Source organism: Cyprinus carpio, chromosome A1, assembly GCF_018340385.1.
Source record: "Cyprinus carpio isolate SPL01 chromosome A1, ASM1834038v1, whole genome shotgun sequence".
Lineage (NCBI taxonomy): Eukaryota > Metazoa > Chordata > Actinopteri > Cypriniformes > Cyprinidae > Cyprinus > Cyprinus carpio.
This window is the reverse complement of record NC_056572.1, coordinates 17,043,379-17,069,558: the sequence shown is the minus strand read 5'-3', so window position 1 is coordinate 17,069,558 and position 26,180 is coordinate 17,043,379. Positions and strand designations below refer to the sequence as shown.

The following is a 26,180-nucleotide window of genomic DNA, read 5'->3' as shown; positions in this document are numbered from 1 at the left end:
TTATCCACATTTATATCATATTCATATCATAGGATCATTTATTTCCACTACATTTTATGACCATGGAAGTCCAGCCAGAAGAGCATTGCAGTAGTCCAGCCTAGAAATTAAAAGGGCCTGGACAAGAAGTTGTGCCACATGCTCCATTAGAAAGGGCCTGATCTTTCAGATGTTGTGCAATGCAAACCTGCAAGATCAAGCAGTCTTTGCAATGTGGTCTTTGAAGGTCAGTTGGCCAAAGGTTACACCAAGATTTCTGACTGAAGTTGATGGGGTAATTGTAGAAGAACCTAGCTGGATGGAGAAATCATACTGTAGAGTTGGAGTGGCAGAAAAAACAAGAACCTCAGTCTTTGCCAGGTTGAGCTGTAGGTGATATTCTTTCATCCATGCCGAGATGTCCGCCAGGCAGCCTGAGATCCATGCAGTTACTGTTGGATCATCTGGTTGAAATGAAAGATAGAGCTGTGTATCATCTGCAAAGCAATGGTAGGAGAAGCCATGTGCCTGTGTGATGGGACCCAGTGATATGCATATGGAGAAGAGTCGTCGTCCAAGAACTGATCCCTGAGGAACCCAAGTGACAAGTTGATGTGCCTCCCCTCCCCAAGCCACCCTGAAAGACCTACCAGTGAGATAGGATTCAAACAAGCGAAGTGAAATCCCTGTGATGCCCAGTGATGAGAGAGCAGACAGGAGGATCTGATGATTGACAGTGTCAAAAGCAGCAGACAGATCCAGCAGAATAAGAACTGATTATTTGGAATCAGCTTTTGCAATCCGCAGGGCTTCCGTGACTGACAGTACCGCAGTCTCAGTTGAATGGCCACTCCTAAACCAGACTGGTTAGCATCCAGTTTGTTGTTCTGTGAGAGAAACAATGATATCTGGTTTAAAACAACTCTTTCTAGGGTTTTCGCTATGAATGGAAGGAGAGAGACAGGTTTGTAGCTGTCTGTAAGTGAAGTGTTTAATGTAGGTTTCTTGAGCAGTGGGGTTACCCGAGCCTGCTTGAATGCAGTGGGGAAGGTGCCTGTGAGGAGAGACGTGCTGATAATGTGTGAGAGTGCTGGTAAAAGTGTAGGAGAGATTGCTTGGAGGAGGTGTGAGGGGATTGGGTCAAGAGGGCATGTTGTAGGGTGGCTGGAGAGGATAAGTTTTGATACTTCTGCCTCAGTGAGGTGACAGAAGGAGAAGATGGGAGTTTTAGTGGTGGGTGTGGTTGGTTTGAGGTCCTGTGTGTGTTGGGCTGAAAATTGGCTACTGATTGTTCTGGTTTTGTCTGTGAAGAATGTGGCGAAATCATTGCCTGTTATAGAAGTGGTGGGAGGTGGTGGAGAGGGACAGAGGAGAGAATTAAATGTTTTGAAGAGGTAAAGTGTGTCTGGGGCACTGTTGATCTTGTTGTGGAAGTATGAAGATTTGGCGGTATGGACTTCAGCAGAGAAAGATGAAAGTAAAGACTGAAACATCCTCAGGTCTGATGGATCTTTTGATTTGCACCATTTTCTCTCTGCTGCCCTGAGTTTGGTCCGATGCTCATGAAGAACATCGGATAACCAGGGGTTAGAAGGGGCAGCCTGTGCTGGCCTGGAGGAGAGAGGACAAATGTTATCTAGACAAGAGGTTAAAGTAGAGCATAAAGTGTCAGTTGCCGTATTCACATCCAGAGATGAGAAATGGTTAGATGAGGGAAGATAGGAGGATACTACGGAGGAAAGATGGGACGGGGAAAGGGATCGTAGGTTTCGTCTTAAAGTAAATGGTATAGGGGTTGGTGGCACACAGGTGGCAAAATGTAGTTAAAATGTAATGAAGAAATGATCAGAGATATGTAGGGGTTTTACCAGAATGTTACACCTCTCTTTATCTCCTTGCACTGGCTACTGGTTGCTGCTCGCATCAAGTTCAAGACATTGATGCTTGCATATAGAACAGCCACAGGCTCAGCACCTATTTCCACTCACTACTACGAATCTACATCCCCTCCAGAAGTCTGAGATCCACAATTGAGGCTCAAAATCACTTTCCAGAACATTCTCGTTCACCATTCCTGGCTGGTGGAATGATCTTCCCACCCCTATCCGGAATGTGGAATCCCTGACAATTTTCAAACGACAGCTGAAAACTCCTCTCTTCCGAAGCTACAAACCCGATTCCAAAAAAGTTGGGACACTGTACAAATTGTGAATAAATACAGAATGCAATGATGTGGAAGTTTCAAATTTCAATATTTTATTCAGAATACAACATAGATGACATATCAAATGTTTAAACTGAGAAAATGTATCATTTTATGGGAAAAATAAGTTGATTTTTAATTTCATGGCATCAACACATCTCCAAAAAGTTGGGACAAGGCCATGTTTACCACTGTGTGGCATCCCCTCTTCTTTTTATAACAGTCTGCAAACGTCTGGGGACTGAGGAGACAAGTTGCTCAAGTTTAGGAATAGGAATATTGTCCCATTCTTGTCTAATACAGGCTTCTAGTCGCTCAACTGTCTTAGGTCTTCTTTGTCACATCTTCCTCTTTATGATGCGCCAAATGTTTTCTATTGGTGAAAGATCTGGACTGCAGGCTGGCCATTTCAGTACCCAGATCCTTCTTCTATGTAGCCATGATGTTGTAATTGATGCAGTTTGTTTTTTTGTGTTGTGTATGTGATAAATGCAAGGTCTTCCCTGAAAGAGACGACGTCTGAATTGGAGCATATGTTGTTCTAGAACTTGGATATACCTTTCAGCATTGATGGTGCCTTTCCAGATGTGTAAGCTGCCCATGCCACACACACTCATGCAACCCCATACCGTCAGAGATGCAGGCTTCTGAACTGAGCGCTGATAACAACTTGGGTTGTCCTTGTCCTCTTTAGTCCGGATGACATAGCGTCCCAGTTTTCCAAAAAGAACTTCAAATTTTAATTCGTCTGATCACAGAACAGTTTTCCACTTTGTCACAGTCCATTTTAAATGAGCCTTGGCCCAGAGTAAAAGCCTGCGCTTCTGGATCATGTTTATATATGGCTTCGTTTTTGACCTATAGAGTTTTAGCCGGCAACGGCGAATGGCACGGTGGATTGTGTTCTCTCAAGTTACGTGGATTGTGTTGCTCAAATAACGTTAAAAAAGCTTATTTTTCAGGCTAGACCAGCCAGTGTGCATACACAGTCCTAAGCGTGCATCTCAGAATGCTAACTGTTTCTATAGCAACCGGGACTTCTAACTGCAGCTGCAGTGAAGCGCTGACTTTACCGATTAGTGATTGGCTCTTTTACTCAGAAGGCAGGGCTTCGTTCGATAAAGTGGCCATATTGAATTTTTTCCCCATTCAGAACTGTAGGAGTGACATGTCTTGAGTATTCTATAGACTTTGGTGGAATCCTTAAATCAACCGATTCGTTTAAAAAGCTATAATGCATTTAACTTGGCAAACAACTGCACTTATAGCCTGATTGAATCATTTAATGTTCCGTGTAATGCTGAGGAGCAAGAAGACGCAGAAATGAGCAGAAAGAAATCATTATCTTTCTCCCAAGGTTTTTTTTTTCTCCATTTCTGTCACCAATGTAGTTTTGGTTCCTTGCCATTGTCACCTTTTTGGGACACAATTTCTGGCAACATTGTTGACTTGACTGCATTGCCACTATTGTAAGAGTGCTGAGCTGAGCTGGATGATGACATCACTGAATCAACAACTGTTTTTAAACTGACTGTTCTCTATTGTCCTCTTAATCTCTGTCTGGCATAACTGAACAAATCAAACAAACGTAAAAAGTTGAAGGCAGTGCCCATGGGCTGCAGCCCTGTCAAGCACAATGGTAAGCCTAATGTGCGCACACAAATGACGCAATTTTTTTTTTAAAGCTGTCAATGTTTTAAGTCTTGGAATCTTCACGATGGCTCAAAACCAAAATGTTTTAACCTAGCTATCACTGAGTTGTTAATTGCATTTTAGGTGAAACTTTGGCTCAACAGTTAATGGTATATCAACTTGATTAGCAGTAACATTAATTGATAACATAACATTAGCAGCAGAAGATTATGCGTGCCACAGTACATTCCTTGTGAATTTATTGATGGCATTTCTATCAAGCAGAAATATATAATATCACAAATACTTTTGGAATTACACCGGGATACAAACCAAAAAAAAATTTTATTTACCGACATGTCAAACAATGCATTATTTTTGGTGGTTGGCAAACAAGGCAAACATCACTGTCCACTTCACTTCAACTTCTCTTCTGGTCTTCTCAATTTTTCTTCCTGTTTCAAAGTTAATGAGTTTGACATGAGTATTTGGGCTTGAGTGTGGCTTCTGACGTCACATCTGGATGTGGGCCGGGTTGGATGTCCATTGCAGGCTGTAGTGAGACGCTTCTCTCTTTACTGGCTTTAGTTTTGATCTTTGTTACACAAGATGAGGAAAAAAATTATCACTGATAGATACAATTAACTGTAGGCACTCAAACATGTAGATAAGTAGAAAGGTGCATAAATGCCGAAAATATTGGAATTCTACAGGACCCTTTCGCGAACACGTTCTACTTAATATCTCGCCTAAGCGGTCCTAAGTCCGTTTTTTATTTTATATAAAGTTTTAGTAATTTTGTTGTGTGATTTTTGTCTTTATTTTTTGTTTTTTGATTTTGTTGTTAATTTTCATTTTAGTTATTTTAGTACATAAATTTAAACTAAAGTAAAATAAGAAATGTTGCCGTGACTAGCTGAGATCTATATATATTTTTTCTTTGTATCTCAGTTAACATTTATTTTATTTCAAGTTATGATTTTGTTTTATGGATTGAGTTTAATATAATAATTCAGTATAGTAATTTAGTACAATAATTCTACTCATATGATGATTAATGCACATGTAAATGCACAGTGTAAATGTGTTCAACACACCTCTGAGCTGCAAACAGTCAGTGTAAATACATATAAATGCTGCTTCAGATTCAGCTTCTATGCCGCTTTTGCAGAGCAAAGATTGATACTTATTTCATTTGATTGGTAATAGCCTTACTCTAAATAAATTTATTGATTATATGTGAGACTGTGACATAGAAGATGATGCATACATCTAATAAGGTTAAAAATGCTATTATCAAGGTAAAAAATGACACTACAGTCGAAATCAGTTTCAATTGGCAAATAGCACTGCTTAATGAAACCCTTAATTTCTGTCACTGCTAATATGAAAAGTTTAAGTCAGCTGACACCAACAGGTCTAAACCAGCACAAAAACACACCCAGCTAAATATGGGCTGCTTATCATTATTGGCAAAATCCCAGAAAACAAAAAAACCTGTATTGCACAGCCCTATCTATCATCTGTAAGTGTTATTCATGAGCATCTCTGCTCTTCCTCAGAGAACATGTCTGCTGATTGTGTGGTGTCGAGTCCGAATGAAACGTCTCCCGGTCTCTGTGAGAGTCTGAACCGGCGGCGTAAAAAGCGGACAAGCATCGAAACCAGCATCCGTCTGGCCTTAGAGAAGAGCTTCCTGGAGGTGAGCATGTCTCCTGACCACTAGAGGGCATCAGAACTCAACATTCACCACTGTGTCACACACACTGGGCTCTGGCCCTCCCGGTTACTGTTGTAACAACATCAAATAGCAGTGAGCTCCTGATGAAATGTTATTGACATTCATTTACACCAGTGGTTCTCAACTGGTTTGTCCATGGGACCCACATTTCCCTTGGTCATCAAGCCCCGACCCACTTTGATATTAGTGCTGTCAACGTTAACGCGTTAATGCATGCGATTCATTTTACAATCCTTAACACGTTATAAAATAATTACTGTACTTCACTTTCACAATTAACGCAAAATTACTGAAGCACAATTTCTATTCTAACCCTTTATCCCAATTTTGCTTCTCTGCTTGCGATCAGATAATTTTAAGCCGCTAAAATCCAGGAAAGTTTTCAGTCGAATGATCCAGTAAGCAAATGCATTCAAACAATCCATCCAAACAGTGCTATTTTAAAGGAAACCCGGCTGATTACATCAGAGATTGCAGAGAGAACGCTAGTAAAGTTTAGATGGATAAAGACTGCAATCGGGGTAAAGACGATTGCTGTGGCGTACAGGAGTTGTACAATAAGCATGTGATTCCTTTATAATAATGCGTGTATGAGTGCTCTTGACGCACTGATCACACATTGTTTTTATGCACAGGCACAGACATTTCCGTACATTCATGATAATGTTTTGATTTGTCATGTTTATGTTGCTGTGTTTAGTTATACTAAATGGATCCGTGTACTGTAGTAGATGCAGTCAGCAGGCGGTTGGTTTATGGGTTTTTTGGCATCTCCATGAGATTCTGTTTGGTATCGCAACTTGGCTTCTCTAAGATGTAAAAAAGCTCTTTGCTGTTGCACTGTACACATACTATACAAATCAGATTTTTTTTTTTTTTCTTTTTTCGTATGTGCTTATATGGACTCCTTATATCATTTGGTTCTTTGGTGTCCTTTTGGAGTTTCTAATTGTCCTTTTTTTGGAAAGACAACTAAATTTATCTTGAAAAAGATTTTTGAGAATCACCCTTTAATCTTTTGGTTTACTTTGCTGGATATAGCAGATGAAGGCAAAATAAACATCTGAAACAAGATAAATGGTCTATGCCTAATTTCATGAAGTGTCCGTTTAATCGTGATTAATCACAGAAAAAGGGTTAATCACAGAAAAATGTGTGTGTGTGTGTGTGTGTGTGTGTATTTTTTTTTTATATATTATTTGATAAAAAAAAAAAGCACATTTCTTTCACAAAAATTGTTTACACACACAAGTACTGTCCCCCTTTACTTAACATAGACATAGATTGTAAGAATATAACTAATACTGATGAATAAAGAGCCTGTAAGGTTAGGCTATTAACACAAAAAGTACCAGTTATGTGATTTGTTGGTACTTTACAAGCATGCAACGTATGAAATAAAACTAGTTTCATTTGCGCTTAAGTGAACTAGTTTCATTTGTGCTTTAGTGAAATGATATACAGTGTGCTCTGCCGCATTTGTGCATGCAATTGAAGAGTGCGTGCTACAACCACAGTATAACGTCTGACAGGACAGTATGGTTCATTTTTGAGGTGAAACTTTTTTATTTCATAAGTTACTAAAATAACAATAGAATATTGAGACTGACATTAAGCCTGACAACATCTCATCTGACCGCAGATACTAAATCAGGACAGCACGTTTTTCTCAGTCTTTACTTAAACTGCCAAAAAAAAAAAGTGTCAAGATTTTTCACGCAAGTCTTTCAAAATAAAAGTCTTGCATCAGAACAACATATAGAATTACGGTTGTTGTTGTTGCTTCTTTGACTGTACACTCCGTGACCCACCAGTTGATAAACACTGATTCACACTGCTTTACACTGCAGTTCATTACCACAACAAAGTTTTACTCCGTTTTTTAATAATTTACGTAAAATTACATGTAAAACAATCCAAAAGAGCAAGCACCTGTGGATGGCAATAGCTGCTAAGGTAGGACAGGTGATTGATGTTTTGGAGGTGGGGCTTAGCTGATATCTGTATTAAACACTAATGAGACAAAGATTACATTTGAGCATTTCGGTCTCATCTGCAGCAGAGTCAAAAGCCGTCGTCAGAGGAGATCACGCTGATTGCGGATCAGCTCAACATGGAGAAGGAGGTGGTACGCGTTTGGTTCTGTAACCGCAGACAGAAGGAGAAACGGATCAATCCTCCCAGCAGCATCGGTGGATCGCCTGGATCAGCCATTAAAACCATCTACAGCAGCTCCACCACAGCAGTATGTCATAAACCAGATCACTACAGATCCTGCAGTCATGTGACACTGTCTTCATTCATGTTCATCACTGACATTATTTTGCTGCTTTTCCCAATAATTAACAGTAATTTAATGGTGATGAACATCTGGGTCAGAAAGCCTCACTGAAGAGACCAGTAGATCCCCCACAATCCAGGTCTAACTAGGGCTGCACGATTAACCGAAATAAAACGGAATCACCATATGGCGCAAGGCTGATTTATACTTCTGCGTCGGACATATTCCATAGCCTCTATGCCGTAGGATGTGCGTTGGTTTTCATTTATACTTCTGCGTCATAGTCCGCTTCGACATGCAGTATACATGAAACTTGCTAGTCTACAGTGTCCACAAGCATGTTGCTTGTGTAATCCGCAGACCACGGCAAAAGCTGAAGAAGCAGCAGCTTGTCGGAGAAGTTATCAGCTGTGACGGCGGCAAGTAAACATCAAAGAACAGATCATTTATTTAAAACTACAAAAAAGAGACAACGGAACAGCAGAAGATGGCCTTCTTTCAATCTACACAAGGACTTGTACCATGGCAGAACAACTGTTTGTCGCGGACAACAAAGTGATGTAATGCTACATTTTATAATAAATGATAAGACGCTTCTTTGCTTTGTTTTATTTTGTAACATTAAAATATATTAAAGTGCAAAACACACACAAAACTCAAATACATACGGAGTGAGGGGTACTAGCAGACCAGTCACAGCGCTTGCAGTCATACATTCAGGCTATGCCGCAGCCTGCACGTACTACGCACAACCTACGGCGTAGTTTTGATGCAGAAGTAAAAATCAGCCTTTAGTGTGGTTATCACATGATTATGAAACTTTTTATTTTATTCTTTTTAAATCTTTTTATTGGTATTTAACAAGACAATACATAATGATACATTCAATGAAAAATAAGGTATTAAAAGTTGTCTTAATTGAAACCCTTCCAGAACCGGAATAAGCAAATAAATAAAATAATATTATGCAATAGTAATATTTCTTATTTTATTTAATAATGCTAATTAGTATTAATAATCATAGTAAATATAGAAATTATTTTAGTCATATTTATATATAGTGACATTTGTATATTTTACAGTTAAGTAATACAATAATAACATTGTCCTATTTTAATACTTTTATTAAGTAATAATAAAAATCATCTTAATAAAAGTAGTAATGATAATTGTTGTAGTCATTAATATGTAACTTTTTTATTTTACAGTGAAATACAAATAATACATTGCACTATTTCTCTATAAAAATGTACAGGTGCTTCTCAATAAATTAGAATGTCGTGGAAGTTCAAATATTTCAGGAATACAACTCAAATTGTGAAACTTGTGTATTAAATAAATTCAGTGCACACAGACTGAAGTAGTTTAAGACTTTGTTTCTTTTAATTGTGATGATTTTGGCTCACATTTAACAAAAACCCACCAACAACTCAACAAATTAGAATGCTACATAAGACCAATAAAAAAAATAAAATAAAAAAAAAACTTTTTAAGTGAATTGTTGGCCTTCTGGAAAGTATGTTCATTTACTGTACAGTACATGTACTCAATACTTGGTAGGGGCTCATTTTGCTTTAATTACTGCCTCAATTCGGCGTGGCATGGAGGTGATCAGTTTGTGGCACTGCTGAGGTGGTATGGAAGCCCAGGTTTCCTTGACAGTGGCCTCCAGCTCATCTGCATTTTTTGGTCTCTTGTTTCTCATTTTCCTCTTGACGATACCCCATAGATCGATACCCCATAGCCAGTCAAGCACATCAACACCATGGTCATTTAACCCACTTTTGGTGCTTTTGGCAGTGTGGGCAGGTGCCAAATCCTGCTGGAAAATGAAATCAGCATCTTCAAAAAGCTGGTCAGCAGAAGGAAGCATGAAGTGCTCCAAAATTTCATGGTAAACGGGTGCAGTGACTTTGGTTTTCAAAAACCACAATGGACCAACACCAGCAGATGACACTGCACCCCAAATCATCACAGACTGTGGAAACTTAACACTGGACTTCAAGCAACTTGGGCTATGAACTTCTCCACCCTTCCTCCAGACTATAGGACCTTGGTTTCCAATTGAAATACAAAACTTGTTCTCATCTGAAAGAGGACTTTGGACCAGTTCTTCTTCTTAGCCCAGGTAAGATGCCTCAGGAGTGGCTTAACAAGAGGAATACGACAACTGCAGCCAAATTCCTTGACACGTGTGTGTGTGTGTGGTGGCTCTTGATGCCTTGACCCTAGCCTCAGTCCATTCCTTGTGAAGTTCACTCAAATTCTTGAATCGATTTTGCTTGACAATCCTCATAAGGCTGCGGTTCTCTGTGCGGTTGGTTGTGCATTTTTTTCCCCACACTTTTTCCTTCCACTCAACTTCCTGTTAACATGCTTGGATACAGCACTCTGTGAACAGCCAGCTTCTTTTGCAATGAATGTTTGTGGCTTACCCTCCTTGTGAAGGGTGTCAATGATTTTCTTCTGGACAACTGTCAGATCAGCAGTCTTCCCCATGATTGTGTAGCCTAGTGAACCAAACTGAGAGACTATTTTGAAGGCTCAGGAAACCTTTGCAGGTTTTTTGAGTTGATTAGCTGATTGTCACCATATTCTAATTTGTTGCGATGTGAATTGGTGGGTTTTTGTTAAATGTGAGCCAAAATCATCACAATTAAAAGAACCAAAGACTTAAACTACTTCAGTCTGTGTGCATTGCTTTTATTTAATACATGAGTTTCACAATTTGAGTTGAATTACTGAAATGAACTTTTCCACGACATTCTAATTTATTGAGAAGCATCTGTATATATAAAATGACAAATAATAATTACTATTATTATTATGGTTGTGATTACTATTTTTAGTACTACTAAATAAAACCATTAAACAAAATAAGAAATAAAACTATTAAACAATACTATAGTAATATTTACTGAAGCCTCAAACGTAGGTTCGGGAGAAGTCTAATCATTCAGTCTTGTCAATCATCATGACGAGCCTATATAAGCATAAGCAAGAAGTAGTGTTGAAAGTAGTAGTAATTATCATTCTTTTGTTGTCTTTTTGATAATCTTTTTGGGGCAACCTCAGCTGTTTTGTGTATGATGCTGTAATCTGTAGATGCAGCGAGTGTTTCTGCATGTGAAGTGTTTTCTTACTGATTACTGATTACTGAGTGATTGGTTGTGTTCAGGTGTCCAGCGGCACAAACACACTGACGGTCAGTTCTGTGGTTCCTCTGAACAACAGCAGCATCTCAAACCTCACACTCAGTGGTGCGTCCCTCCAGCCATTACAGCTTTTCCTTCCTCAATATTCCTGAAGTGAGCTTGTGAGTCATGTGACACTTTCTCTGTGCTGTAGGTGGAGCTCTGGGTCAGGTGATGTCTAACACGCCGTCTGTCATCTCTGTGGCTCCTGCTGTGGCCACGCCTGCCCCCGCCGTGACGTCACACTCGCTCAGCATGTCCGCCACCACTGTAAAACAGGAAGTTGCTGCTCAGCCAGTTTCCACGGCAACAACGGCCACGCAGGGGGCAGGGCAGCTGCTGGTGACAGGTACAGGACTGGGCGGTGCTAATCTGACTGCTGTCACGGGCTTGAACCCAACAATCATAACGCCGTCACAGCTGACGCAAGGGTGAGTGTGTGTGTGTGTGTGTGTGTGTGTGTGTGGTATTATGGACAGGTTTCGTGAAAGACATCCCATGTCACATTTCACACTAAAATAAAAGGATAAAAAATAAGATATTGTATTTGACAAAACCCATGTTTTTCATGCATTGGTCAATTTTGAGGTTTTGGTGTATTTTGCTTCCATAATATGTCTTCTTTCAGACTAGTGAAAAAAATCCAATATGTATGTATTTATTTAAAGTTATTATTATTTTTTATTTATTTATTTATTTTTTTTTAATAAAATGTTATTACACTTTATCTATTTGCATTTTATCTATTTTAATAAATTCAGTTTTTGCTACTTTTCCTCCATTTTGCTCCATAAGTCTTTGTTCAGAGTAGTGGAAAGAAAACATACACAAATAACCAAAACATGCACCAAAAAAAAAAACAAATAAATTACATATTTAAGTGTTTATTTTATTGCACTTTATCTATTTGTCTCTGTATATTTTAATTCCAGTTTTAATTAGTAATGTGCTGACTTGACCGAGTTTATGATTTCTGCTTGCATTTTGTGCAGTGGGGCATTTCTGAGCTTGGCTCCTGCTCTGGGAAATGCTTTTGGTCCTGCCCTGATGAACAACAATGCACTGGCCACCATCCAGGGTAACTATATTATTGTTCATCACAAATCTAATTAATATGACTATAAGGAATGAATAAATTAAGACATTATAAACATTAACATCATGATTTGTAAAGCTGCTATGAAACAATGCGCTGTAGGGCTGTCACTATTCCTCGGTTAAGTTCAAGGACTCTATTATAAAAAATCCTCAGTTGCATTTTGCCTGTGTCGATTAACTGGCAAAATACCAGAAGTGGTTCATTCCATGCATGAGAATACATGAAAAGCATAATCAGACTGTTTTCTCAGGCTGCACGAAATATTAAAACCATTTAAAAATCATAATAAAGCATAGTGCTAGTGTGAATTTACTAGAGCTGTGATTCAACTAAATAAATATATACACTGTGGGTTAAATATGCATGCATCTCTGAGTGACTCCATTCACAATAGATGCTGCTCCACACAAACAGTTATCATTTATATGCACGGACCGAGTCAAACTCAATCTTTGCATATGCTGAGAGTCTTAATTGCTTTTAAAGTTAATCTGGGAACAATATGCACCATTCTATCAGATTTATAAGGTAAATGATTTATAAACCTACGCCAACATGGGAGAATACATCATTATATTTGGAAATATGTTCAAAATAAAATAACTTGTAACAAAATTAAAGTTTAAGCGCTCGCTCTGCTTTGCATGTTTTGATGACAGTGGCTGTAGCATTTATATCAGAAAGAAGTAGCCAAATATTAAGTGTTAAGTGGACTTTTGAATTAAATGTTGTTTGGTCAATATTAAACAAGGATTAGATCTCGCCATAAAGTGAAAAAACAATCATCAGGCCACTGCTATAATACATTAAGTTATGAATATATTGTTTTATTACTTTGTATTTTAACTGTTATGTTCAATAAAACCATGATTATTTTCTTTTGATATTTTATTTTAAACCAATTATTATTGCCTCATTGCTATTATATATGTATTTTAAGTCATTTTAAAGTCTGTTGTTTCACTTAGGTCTATTTTTATTACCACAAAAAAAATATCCGACTACTCCATTAATCGTCAGAATAATTGACTGGTGACTCCATTATCAAAATTATTGTTAGTGACAGCCTTAATGTGTTGTATAAATATATTCATTGTGTTTTTTCATCAGCTCTGGCTTCGGGCGGCGCTCTGCCTCTGACCTCCATTGACGGAAACACCGGCCTGCTATTCGCCAACACCAGTGCAGGAAGCTCTGCCCCCAGTCTGGTGACCACGCCCCTCTTCCTCAACCCATCCAGCCTCTCTCTACTACCAGCCAATCTGCTGACAGCAGGTGGGGCTGGAGGCGGAGCTCTCAACCTGCAGGTGGCCAGTGACTTACAGCAAAATACCGTTGCCATGACAACCAAGAGCATCGCCTTGGCCTCGAAGGCTCAGTGAGTGCATACGGCTCCGTCCAATCCTGTGCTATTACCAAAAACGCTTCTGACACGGTTGGTACTTCCTGCAACCGAATGTCCGTGTCACACATTTGATGCTCGAGGAAAGGGTCAGGATTGAACTTTATTTTTCAATCTATTTCTTAAACTAACGTCTAAATTAACCAAAAATGTGACTCTTTCTGATTCTTCATGAGAGATTATTTCACATAACAGAGTTTATATTGACTTTCTACAAGGTTTTCTGTTTTTATTTGCAGCTCTGTGAAATGGGCTGATTGTAGATGATTTCAGATTTATAACCAAAAGCGTTTCAGATCTTTTATGTTGCAAGTTACTGCAGCGCTGGGTGGAGGTTCTATCAGATGACTTTTGAAACTAGTACTCTAACTCGACATCACTTTATTAATATGGTTAGAAGGCTTTAAACTAGAAATAATCCGTCACAGTGAGCGCTGCAACTGTGACAGATGTGAGAGATGCAAATGAACTCTGCGGTCACATGTTTGTTTGAACATTGATTCTATTTGTAGTTTTCATGTGAATCAGCAGCGAATCGAGTTCATTTAACTGAAATATATTAAATCTGTGTGTAATCCCACCTCACATGTATGTCTGTCATATGAAATGTTGGATGCTGAATGTTTGTTTTCCATGTTTCTAGTGATTTGAAGCCTGTGAATGGATCGATCTGATCAGAGTGTGAATCTCATGATGACACAAGCTGCACGTGTTCTTGAGATTTGCTCCGTAACGTGATTGACAAGAAACACTTTTTTTCAGTCTGTGATGTTGCAGTAATTAGCCTCCTTCATGTTTTTTCCCAAATATAAGTGTTTTTCTTTCAGACTGTAGCTGCATGTGGCCGTTATTGATGCGCTGTCACCTGTGAATCTCAGCGAACAGAATCGCAAAAGAAGCTGCAACCAAAGCCAGTCTCTGTTTTGTTTTTAGTTTAGTTTAGTTTAGTTTAGTTTCCCGTGGTCGGACAGAGACATGTAGCGTGTGCATGAGCGCAGCGGTCAGAGGTCAGAAATACCTCCAGCACTGATGTTAAAGCTGCTTCCTGTGATGCGTGGATCTTCAGCTGAAGACTCTGCTCTCAGAACTACTGTGTACAGTGTCTCTTAACACGTTTCTACTTCATTTGTTTCTTTGCCAAAGCAGATGTGTTTTTAACTTTAGCTTTCGTGGCGCATTTAACACGTTTCATTGACGTCTCGTTGTTTTTATCTGCTTTCCAATAGTCTGTGTGAGAAACATAAAGATGGAAATATCAGCACATGTAGTTTGAACAGTTTCGGCTTATTTCCTCAGATCATTTTCTTTCTTTATACACTTGAAAATACTGAAACAAGGAGGCAGCATTGATCTGTTATTATTATTTAGTCATTTCCATTTTTGTCTCATGCTGTATAGATTATTCTGTATATCAGTGATTGTGTGCGAGCTGCTGCGCTTTAGTTTCATGTTTATTGGCTTTATTATTTTCTGCAGGAATGAGAATGTGGATGAAAACCAAAGAACCATCAGCTTTGTGCCGCCCCTCTGTTTCTTTTCATCCTTAGTCAAAAAACACACACTAAATACAAGGATTATATATAAATATATGAACATTTGTTTTATTTTTGTGGCTCCCAAGGCAAAAATACACAAGTGTGAAAACCAAAGATTTGCCTTTCCCTTAATTTTTTTTTTTTTTTTTTTTATGTATAATTTAATTTTATTTAATTTAATTTTTTATTCAGATATTGATTTTCTGGTGGAATATGAATCAAGAGATAAATCGTCTTTCTCGTGAGTTGCTTCTGAGAGATGATTGTGATTTTAGACTGTGTGTGAGATTCTCTACAGAATGTGTTTGATACAGAAGGGCTGTTCACACACAGACACACACACACACACACACACACACAAGCTCATATAGACACACTCTCGTTCCTCTACAGGTTTTCGTTGATTGATCAACTCACAGTTCAGTTGGTACTGTTTGCCGTAGAAATGATCCTTTCTGGATTTGTGCGTTTTTTTTTTTTTTTTTTTTTGTTTGTTTGTTTGTTTTTGCTGTTCATGATCAGATAGGAGTTTGTCATGTTGCTGCAGCTGTAGATTTCATTAAATGTTTTTTTCTCAGACTTTTTATCTGTATCATCTCCATGTATTTTGATCAACAGTCAAATCAAGTTTCTAAACTGATTATTTACTGAAAAAGAGAAAAATCACTTTAACAAGCTTAATACAAAATTACACAGAACAGACAAAAGTAACAACCAAATGAAATGCAGTGAAATTCTCAGTTTTAAAAAGATTACATGTAATATTACACTATTATAAAATATATATAAAAAAAACACTCATGATACCGTGTGAGAGATACTAAACATCAATCAATGTGAATCTTGTTCAACCTGCGGCTCATATTTCACCACAGATTCACAAGAAAAGGCATTTTTAAATTATACAGAATAGTAAGGTAATAATTTGCAATAAGGTCTCATTTATGAACATTATTAATGCATTAACATTTACAATGAGTGATCTATTTTACAACATTGACCTTTGTTAATGTTAATAACATTTTTCATGTTAGCTTACAGTTCATTAACTAATGTTAACACACAACTTTTTATCTTAAAATGTATTTGTAAATCCTTAGATCAACATTAAGAATTAATAAATATTTTAGATGTATTTTTCATTGATGGTAACGAATGAACCCTTACTGTAAAGTGTTACTAAATGGCATTTATGAGAATCATTAAGAGTTACAAATGTCTCATTGCGCTGAGTGAATTAATAGTTGAATCTCACAATGTGTAAACGTTTGGTCTTCAATCAGGTTTGGTTTTATAATGATTTTTACTGTACATGTGGGCCTTCTGGGTTCATTATGAAATTCTATAATTCACGAAGTGAAGAAACGATAAACACAGTCACTGTAAAAACACGAAATAATCACTGGAGTATGTAGGGAAAAAAAAACTACTGGACTGAAATCAAAGACACGAGTGACTGAATGAATGAGTTAAGTGGCTGAATCTGCACTGGACTGTGATCCTGATGGCCGGTTTGTGGAGAATCAGCATTTAACGTGGCGGCGGGTGAATCGGCTGCATGTTCAGAGAATCATACGTGTCTTTAGTCATGGAGCTCAAACCCTGAAACACAAATACATTAAACACATCAAACCAAATGAAGTGACTTTTATTTGACAGTGATCCTATGTTTAGTTGTGATATTAAATATGTCTGACCTGATAAACCTGATCAGGACGGCGGCGCTGGAGGAAAATCACAAGATCAGTTTGAGTCTTTTGTCAAATCATTCAGATGAATTAAAATGAAATAAGACTGAATCAGTCACACTTACGCCTGCCTTCGTCTCAATCTCACGGTACGTGTCGTCTGTCTTTTTCTGCAGAGGCTGAAATAAACCAGCATAACCAATATTGTCATCACAGTTTTGTGGAAGAAATGCATTAAATCATTTGTTCGGTTATTTCAGTCAAACATAAAAATGTTTTATTTGATTTCTGAAAACACTGCATCATTATAAACTAGAAACATTATTTATATATATATATAATTATTATTTTTTTTTTTAGACCTGCCTGAATTCAACCATTTTTATATGACAGTGTAATAATTTTGAACTGTTTAGAAAATATATATTCATGTATTTAGGTTAATAATATTTAACTGTTAGGTTTATTATATTTTCCCGGTTCCCACATAATTCTTCTGCTATAAAAATATTTTATAAAAGTGTGAGCCATATTCTACAGCACTTTGTAAGATTAATTCATTCCACATTTACTAATATTAAGAGCAAATCTGCAACACTTTGAAACTCTCTCTCTGTCTGTTCATTAAAAATCACTAGGCCTAACGGTTTAAATTGTTTCATTTAGAAACGTCTCAGATGTTGTTTATATATGAAGGACGTCATACACTCTTAAAAATAAAACTTTTCAGTGATGCAACAGAATAACTTTTTGATTCCCCAAAGAACCTTTCAGCAATCAAGTATTAAATTTTTTAATAGTCTGAAGATTTTTTTTTTTTTTTCCCAATTGGAAGCTTCCATCACACTTCAAAAAAAAGGTTCTTTATTGGCATTTATGGTTCCATGAAGAACCTTTTAACATCTGTTGAATCTTTCCAGCTAAATCATTTAAATAGTCCTCTTGCTAAGAAAAAAAAAAAAAAAAAACGTTTTTAGTTCTCAGTAGTATTAACAACTGATTACTAAATGTTTCTTTTGGGAACCACAAATGGTTTTTCTGTTGCATCTGGTGAAAACCTTTATTTATAAGAGTGATGGATGTTAGTAGCTCTAAGCTCTTCAAGGAACCATTTATGTCAATGAAGACCCTTTATTTTTAAGCATTTGAGCTAAAGCGGCTCCTGTAACATTCAGTTTGAGTTTCTGCAGGTTGATCTGATGGGGTTTCTGATGGTGGTTTTGCATCTCATCATCAGTGGAAAGTGCCGCAGGTGTCTCTGTGGTCACTTACGCGCTTCAGCTACTAATAAACTTCCTTCCTGTGATGAAGAAGCTCTTACCGTGTAAGTGCTGTCATCTCCTCGCTTGCGTCCCTGCAAAACACAGACATGTAGATCACAGCCTGCTCCTGTCCATCATGTGATGTGATGTGTGTCAAGTTTTTTCATCACTCACCCCTCCAGATCGACCTTCTTCAGTCGATCGCTGCGACAGTACGTCGTACGCCGACTGGCCGCTCTTGTTAATTGGCTGGAAAACATCAAACCCTTTGTTAACATCTTTAATATCATGATTGTTGGCTCATTGATCACGTATCTGATTCTCACCTGATACAAAGAGTCTTGCTCCACTTTGCTTTTCTTCTTGATGTACTGAAGAAAGAAGCTTCATTAATGAACAGTAAATTTTCATAGATTTATATTTACATGTAATGCAGGGATTCACCGTTGTTGTTGTTTTTTGTTTTTGTTTTTTTGTCATTTTTGGTTATAGTAGCTAAGTAATTTTTTTTTATTTGCATATCTATGGGTTAATGGTCACATGACATGCAGGTAATCAAATAAAATTATTTTATTTAGATTTTTTATTTATTTTCCTTTTATACTTTTATGATTTAAATCATTTTTAGCTATTCATCAACTTATGTACCTTGTTTGAGATTTTACTATTAGTATTTTAATATCAATATGGTACATTATCCTATTCAAATCAATGTCATAAGTTAGGATAAAAGGGATCAAAAAGTAGTGTGATTATTTTACCTAAAATGTGTAATGTAACAGATTACATTGCTAACATGTAATTTGCGATCAGTAACAGACTACAGTTTGTAAGTAATCTACCATCACTATAAGTTTTAGGTTATTTTCACTCTGTAGTCAATCTGGTAGTCTCTCATCTATGTAATTAAAACTGTGACTGTTGAGTGCCTGGTCTAACATCGTATTTCAGAATCACACACTACATCATACTACAGATTAGCATGTAGTAGTGCATGAGTGTGTGGACTGGGCAGCAGCTCAGTGTCCGTGTGTGTGTGTTTGTTTGTTTGTTATAGACTCTCACTCGTTCGCGCACGAAGAAAGCAGTGATGAGGATGCAATACAGCAGCAGAATTCCGTCCAGGATGTAACAGTACTGAGGATCATACGTCGAGAATGCTGAAAACACAAGACCAGCATATTGTTAATGAATGAGTCTGAACAAAGCACTTGGAAGGAAAAAAAAAAAAACAGCAGCACTGATTCAATCGAACATGAGCACATTCAACAGTTATATTCAACAAAACAAACACACACACACACCACATGTTGGGTTTCCATGTTTTATGAGGACATTCAATAGGCATAATAGTTTTTATACTGTACAAACTGTATTTTCTATACCCTTACCCTACCCCTAAACCTACCCATCACACAAAGCTTTCTGCATTTTTAGTTTTTCAAAAAAGTTCATTCTGTATAATTTGCAAGCTGTTTTGCTCATGGGGACCAAACAATGTCCCCATAATGACAAGGATTTTGAATATTGCCATCTTTGAGGGGACATTTTATCCCCAAAACGTAGGGTATACCTGAAACACACAGACTCACACACACTTACAGACTAACGCACATGCACACTCGTACCACACATACGCACACACGCACACATACACTCTCGCTCTCTTATGAAGTGTTCGTGGTGTGTGCATCTCGAGTGTATCTAGTTCAGCGGTTTGTTCAGCTGCTCTAACTGACTAACTGTGTGTGTATGTGTGAGAGAGATAAAGAGGGAGGAACACAAGATAGTGATGCAACACACACACACACACATAATAAATCGGTGTAAAGTGGCAATACAACATAAGCCGATGAAACGCATTGTTATGTGCTGCACGTTTGAGTCACACAGAACATAAAAAGTAAAGGTTTTTTAATGTCGTCATTGGTTCCATGAAGAACATTTAACATCCACTGAACCTTAATATTCCACAAAAGTGCCTTGGTGAAACAAAATGGTTCTTCTGTGCAATAATAATAAAAAAAATAAAACCCTTTTGGAAGCTTTATTTTCAAGATTGTAACTATAATCATTACAGTTAATTCTTAAAAAGTGTAGCAATTTCTAAATATAGGTCAGATGTTTCTGAATCTGGTTCAGTTTTCATTCTGGCATTGCTTTTATGTTCAGACTTCAGTTTTTTTTTATTGTTTTTTTGTTTTTGACATTTAAGGTTCTGCTTTAGGATCTGATTTTCTCATGTAATATGTTTTATACATTTAATTTTTTTTCATGTGTACATATTGAATGTACTGAAATTGTTTATTATTCGATTTGTCAGGAATAATGTGAGTTTAAAGCAGTTGTGTTTCCTGCATGATAATTATTTTAAATAGTTTGATATTTGACTGACCGATGTTTGTTACATGTTTTAAATTAATTTCATACATACGTTCATACAATTTGTATTTATTCCATAACTAGAATGTGTATTAGTGAGTAGTTTTAGAGGTCAAAGGTCACATGTATAACAGCTTGATTAATTTGAGTGGATTAACAGATGCTGGTTTATGTAGTTCATTTGTTTGTTTAGTTCAGCGGATGAATATCTGCTTGGCTTAAGATGATTTTAAGCAGGTCAGTGGTCAGATGTTGATTTTCTCCTGATTCAGAAGGATCTGTGAGTTTGCTGGTCTGAATGTGGGCTCATCTGAACTTCCTTTTCCACACCGCAGCTGTGCACTGCTGTGGTTAACGTAACCTAAAGTGTCAGATTGGCTCAAGCAGGTCATCGCCTTTAAACGCGTCAAACACAAACCTCACGCTTGACTTCAAAACTCCTGCTGGTCATCTGATCATCAAAAGAGCTGACAGAACAGAGCTGAAAAATATTGCAGTCATTTCACTTGAAGTATTTTTCCTGGAGTGTACTTTGTTTGAGTGCAATTTAAACTTAATACTTAAATTTCTGAAGAAAAAAGCAGTATGTTTTAGTCATTACAGTTTTATTTCTACTTGAAAAGTACGTGTTTTACTTTTGCAGTATATTGAGGTTTGGCGGTCAGTCATTATTATCTAATAGGTTTTTTATTTAGGTTTGTTATTTTATCCAATCAAAAGTGTGCAACCGTAAGTCACAGTAACAGTATTGCTAAAAATGCAATTCAAAGAATCAATGAAGAAATCATTTTTAAAACTAGCACATATAAACCTTTCAAGATAGCCCTTTCATGCTCTGAGGTTAAGAGATCAGCTTCTGTGGAAGTCAATATGGCTTATGTTTTAACCTCGAGACAACATAATTGTCCACTACATGACAATATAGCCTAATCAGTTACATAATTTATATTATAATACAATCATGTTTTCTTCAGTGAGAATTGATCATAAAACTGTTTATTTTGATAAACACCATTACATTTTTTATTAAATGTGTTAAATCTTGAAAACTGTTTAGTTTACTACTTCTATTACTAGTTACTATTACTACTATTAAATGTAAAATTCATTTATAATGCTTCATGTTTATTGATGTTCTTGCCAGGCTGTGGATTAGTGCTATTATAATTACATCACAGTTAATAAACATAATATTAATTAACAATTAGTGCTGCCAGTCAATGAATTTTTAATCAAATTAATCATACTGATTAATATAATTAATCGCAATTATTTTAATATCAATATTTGCTGAGAAATATGACCATATGCCCCAAATAAACATTTGAAAGACATTCATTATTATTGCAGACAAAAGCACTGAACTGACATCACAAACATTGACTTCGGAAGTTGAAATTTTATGTTTTAATTCTATATCACTCATCATAAGTTCATCACTACTGAGCGACTGTCCATATTTCAAAGGCGATTTAGGGTTTGTTGAAACTCGTTCTTCTGTTTTCAGCGTTTGCATCACATCTCAGTGTTTAAGGGCCGTTCACTACAATGTGTTTTACTGTTCACTGTTCTGCTTTCCTTTGTTGTTCTACATAAACATGCACTAGACGGATGTTTTTGATCTTTGTGCTGTTGTATTTTTTTTCTTTTCTTTTTTTTTTAGTTTTTCCCCTTAACCAACCCTTTCTGAGTATTTCTGTCTGACAAAAACTGTTACACAATTCATTCACTTTGCATAAATGATTAAAATGATTAAACGGGAATCTCATGGCTCTTGTGTTCATTCAGATTACATCAACTTTCCTAATACTTAAATACAATTTGATGCTTTTTATTTATTTATTTATTACTTTTACTCTAGTATGTTTTTGGCCAAATACTTGGACTTTCAACAAAGTAAATTTTTCTCTCAGTATCCAAACTCAAGTACTGTATCCGTGAGTACAGATATAGCAGAAACACAGTAAAAGGTATACATGATATAATGCAAGACAAACTAAATATTGCATATGTGCTCTTTTATTTTACTTATATTAGCAATGAGCTTCAGAGTTCCTGTAACGTGAGACTCAGTTAAATGGGTAAAAAACAGGTTAAATTCTGTTCTTCTGTTACATTATTGCAATCAATTCAAATACACGCATTAAATATAATGTTAGATTAAGATTAAGATTAAAAAGTAAAATAAATATGAGCGGATGGGTAACAGATTTAGGATGTATGAAGCAATCATTCAGTTTGTTGAATGTGAATCAAATATTTTAATCAAAGGAAAATATTGTTAATCATTTTTATTAACATAAACAAGTCAACAACTACTCTAACATGTGTACAACTAGAAAATAGGATGTGTGTTTTTCTACAATATATATATATATATATATATATATATATATATATATATATATATATATATATATATATATATATATATATATACGGTATATATATATATATAATATCTTAAATGTTAATCTCTTCGTCAAATATATGTATACACTACCGCTAAAAGGTTTGGGGTCTGTTTTTTTTTTTTTATAAAGAAATTAATGCTTTTATTCATCAAGGATCCATTATATTTATCAAAAGTGACAGTAAATACATTTATAATGTTAAAAAAATTTCTAACTCAAATAAATTCTGAACTGTCTATTCATCAAAGAATCCTGAAAAATATAAATGTATCACAGTTTCCCCAACATTTCACAATCCAAAATATTTCTTGAACAACAAATCAGCATATAAGAATGATTTCTGAAAGATCGTGTGACACTAAAGACCGGAGTTATGATGCTGAAAATTCAGTTTTGATCACAGGAATAAATTACATTTTACAATATATTCACTTAGAAAACTTGAAATGAGAATGATATTTCACATTATTGTTTTTTTTTTTTCAGAAACATTAATAAAATCTTATAGAACTGTGTGTGTGTTTGTAATAAATGCTTCATATGTTATGTAAATGCACTAGTTCTGCCAGATGACCGAGTTATAATAAGCATCTGTCAGGTGTGACATATTTGAGTTCACAGATTAAAAAAACATTTGATGGAAGCGTCACAACAGTGCTACATTTCAGCATTTCATGTGTAATTGATAGAATTTTACAGCGTGTTCCCTGAAATTATGTTTTTCAAACTGTATTTTCCATTGTGTCTCGTAATTTCATTCACTAAACTATTAAAGGAGTGACTCTGACTGTAAACACAGCTCATGTCGCCCACTGAATGAAAACACTTTCCACAACATCAGCAGTCTGATGAAAAACAACCTTCAGCAGCAGAATCTCAGTTCTATTAAGAAAAGTGACATAAAGTTTAACTGGGAACTGAAGATTCTTCAAGACGCTCAAGAAAGCTGAAGCTGACACTGAAGTAGAAAAAAAAACCAGATCTGATGGTTCGCAATATTTAAATTTAAATATGTCAATAATTATTCTAATAATATGTATGTTTGAATTTAATATGATTCTCCAAAACTTCGACACCTTATATGATTAGAAATAAAACAATAAGAAATAATAAGAAAAATAAAAAAAACATGTATGTACTCGTATCCTGAAAGAATATGCTAGACTGTAGATACATGCTATTTATAGAATAAAATGCCATCAGTGTGTGTTTATGTGTGTTTCTTTCATCTGTGTTTGTGGAAAAACATCAGTAAAGCAAAATGGCTCAGGAAGTTCATATCACACAATATTATGACACAAGTGGTGTTTGTTAGTGACAAACAGCAGTGAAACATACTAATGATCATGAGTGCCAGTGGAAACAGTGAATCCAGTAACACACAAACACTGATCTGATGTGAGATCAGCAGAATCCTCCAGTGTTTCCTCTGCTTTACTGGAGATTGACACAGACAGAATCAACGACTGTCACACGACACTCAGCTTCTGTCCTGAGAGAGTTATAAAAAACATAAAACCTCCAGTTTCACCTCGAAATAATCTTAACACATTTAACACTTATTTAAACATTAAATATAATTTAAAAAATTGATCTGAGTTTGTTCATTTGCTTTTGACTCTAAAGCTTCTTTTAAAAACAGAAGCAGGTTTTATTTTTTTTTAGGTTTTATTTTAGATTCAGCGTTTAGAAACTCATGTTGTTTGGAGAAGCAAAAGTTTGTTCTGATGTTTCAGCATTTCTAATAAACGATAAATGCTCAAATTGGCTAAATTTGATAACAGTGAAATGTTTAACATGCGACAGTTTAATTTAAAGTCATTGACACTGCTGGATAGTTAATGTATGTGTCAAATCGTTTCTATTTGTACAGTGCTTTTCACAATTTGTGTTTCGAAGCAGCTTTAGATTCAGTTTTGTAATCTTTGCATATATTTCATAACAACTAATAATATTACAATCAAACCAAATAAAATAGTCTAAATTTGTGGAGAGATTTTCATTTGTGTTCTGAATAAAATGTTTGTTACATTACAGAAATAATAACTAGTTCTGTAAATACTAGGAAAATTAAGAAGAATGCTAATTTTACAAAAATATATATATTTTAAAAAAAATTGCACTGTTCATGTATTGTTAAATTCTCATCAGATAATAAAATGTGGGGAATAATTTTTTTTTAACTGCTATGTCAGCAGCAAAACTATCTTCAAGGTGATAACAAAAGGAATAGCAGGAGTCATACAATAACAAAAACTATATATGAAATTAAAGATTAATACAAGAAAAAAATTCTGAAATACATTCAGTTGATTCTTTAAAAAAAACAGTTAACATTAAAAACAAAATGTGACAATTTGTCATTGTCATACTGATGATGTTGACTGTATTTCTATCTTTATAACCAGCGATTGTTATTTAATTCCATATAATCACATTTAAAAATTATTCTTAATAATAATTACATTTGAGTCGCTTGTCATATTCGATAGGGAGTGAAACGAAGACAGATGCCACACTGGCGTGGCAAGAGATTGAGAACACAACACGAGTGAGCCGAGGTCAGATCACCAGTGAACAGTGTTTGAGTTCAAAAGGCCAAAGGTCAAACACTGAATTAGACTTAAATATTTGTGTTCTGTGCTGATTTTCAGAAAGGATCTTGAATCTTTTGACAGGAGGAAATGCTCGACTCCACAGAAATCTCAATAAAGATGGCGGCCTTCCTTTAACTCCAGACTGACTGCAGCGGATTCGTCTGATCTCTGATCAGCTCAACACTCACAAACAGAGCGATGTGTGACTCTTACCTGACACAGGTGTGATGGACAGCAGGACGATCACGGCGGATGCTGCTCTTGGTGCCATCATTATCCGTCGGTCTGTCTGACAGGCCGCAGCTTTGTGATGCGCGCGAGTGTGTGTGTGTGTGTTTGACTCAAAGACACTGTGACTTCAGTGAAGCTCGAGATCTGCTCTCTTAACAGGAAGTGGCTCCTCGAGCTCCACCTGTACATACAGACACAACCCATCTACTGAACACTGATGACAAAAACACACACACACACAGTCACGGCATACTCACTCAACCACACACACTTAACTCATGGCCTACTCACTCTCAGAAAAATATGAGCGATTACAGTTTTTAAAATCGCTAGGACACATTTGTCAATACTTAAATCACTTTTTCAAAACTCTTTACACTGAGCACAACAACAGTCTATTTGGGTAAAACTGTGGATCATTTATCATTTATTACTTATTACTAATAGCTTGACTTGAGACATGTATAAAGTGTTTTGCTAGTTTTGGTGCATTTTGAATGTGAAATTCACAGTTGTGCCAAGATGAAAGTTTGTTAGGAG

The 26,180-nt window shown here is 36.2% G+C and overlaps 2 protein-coding genes across 5 annotated transcripts in view; one reads left to right on the top strand and one right to left on the bottom strand.

The window, feature by feature from the left end:
• The window catches only part of LOC109057784 (POU domain, class 2, transcription factor 1-like), a 50,056-nt gene extending 34,406 nt beyond the window's left edge, over positions 1-15,650 (top strand). For 2 of the 4 annotated variants that reach the window (XM_042753856.1, XM_042753815.1), the window contains 6 exons: positions 5,377-5,516; positions 7,615-7,800; positions 11,015-11,096; positions 11,185-11,461; positions 12,023-12,108; positions 13,240-15,650. In XM_042753856.1, coding sequence (XP_042609790.1) covers positions 5,377-5,516; positions 7,615-7,800; positions 11,015-11,096; positions 11,185-11,461; positions 12,023-12,108; positions 13,240-13,511 — 1,043 coding nt within the window. In that variant the 3' untranslated portion in view covers positions 13,512-15,650. The remainder of the gene's footprint in view (positions 1-5,376; positions 5,517-7,614; positions 7,801-11,014; positions 11,097-11,184; positions 11,462-12,022; positions 12,109-13,239) is intronic. The other 2 variants (XM_042753832.1, XM_042753890.1) reach the window with 2 other exon arrangements.
• Positions 15,651-15,689: 39 nt separating this feature from the next.
• Positions 15,690-25,812, bottom strand: LOC109058010 (T-cell surface glycoprotein CD3 zeta chain-like). The gene is made up of 8 exons (XM_019075258.2): positions 25,623-25,812; positions 19,082-19,176; positions 18,343-18,387; positions 18,191-18,265; positions 18,076-18,108; positions 16,880-16,933; positions 16,764-16,790; positions 15,690-16,668 (listed from the first exon to the last, which is right to left on the bottom strand). Exons 1-8 carry the CDS (start codon positions 25,681-25,683, stop codon positions 16,597-16,599), a joined length of 462 nt encoding a protein of 153 aa, XP_018930803.1. The 5' UTR covers positions 25,684-25,812; the 3' UTR covers positions 15,690-16,596.
• Between the last annotated feature and the right edge of the window lie 368 nt (positions 25,813-26,180).

What these genes read in the sequence shown, in the direction of transcription:
- LOC109058010 (XM_019075258.2), bottom strand. Translation starts at nt 25,683, where the DNA reads ATGATGGCACCAAGAGCAGCATCCGCCGTGATCGTCCTGCTGTCCATC. An exon ending in GAGATGACAGCACTTACACG is followed by an intron (nt 16,934 to 18,075) that starts GTAAGAGCTTCT and finishes GGTTTATTTCAG; the next exon opens with CCTCTGCAGAAAAAGACAGA. An exon ending in AGATTGAGACGAAGGCAGGC is followed by an intron (nt 16,791 to 16,879) that starts GTAAGTGTGACT and finishes ATTTTCCTCCAG; the next exon opens with CGCCGCCGTCCTGATCAGGT.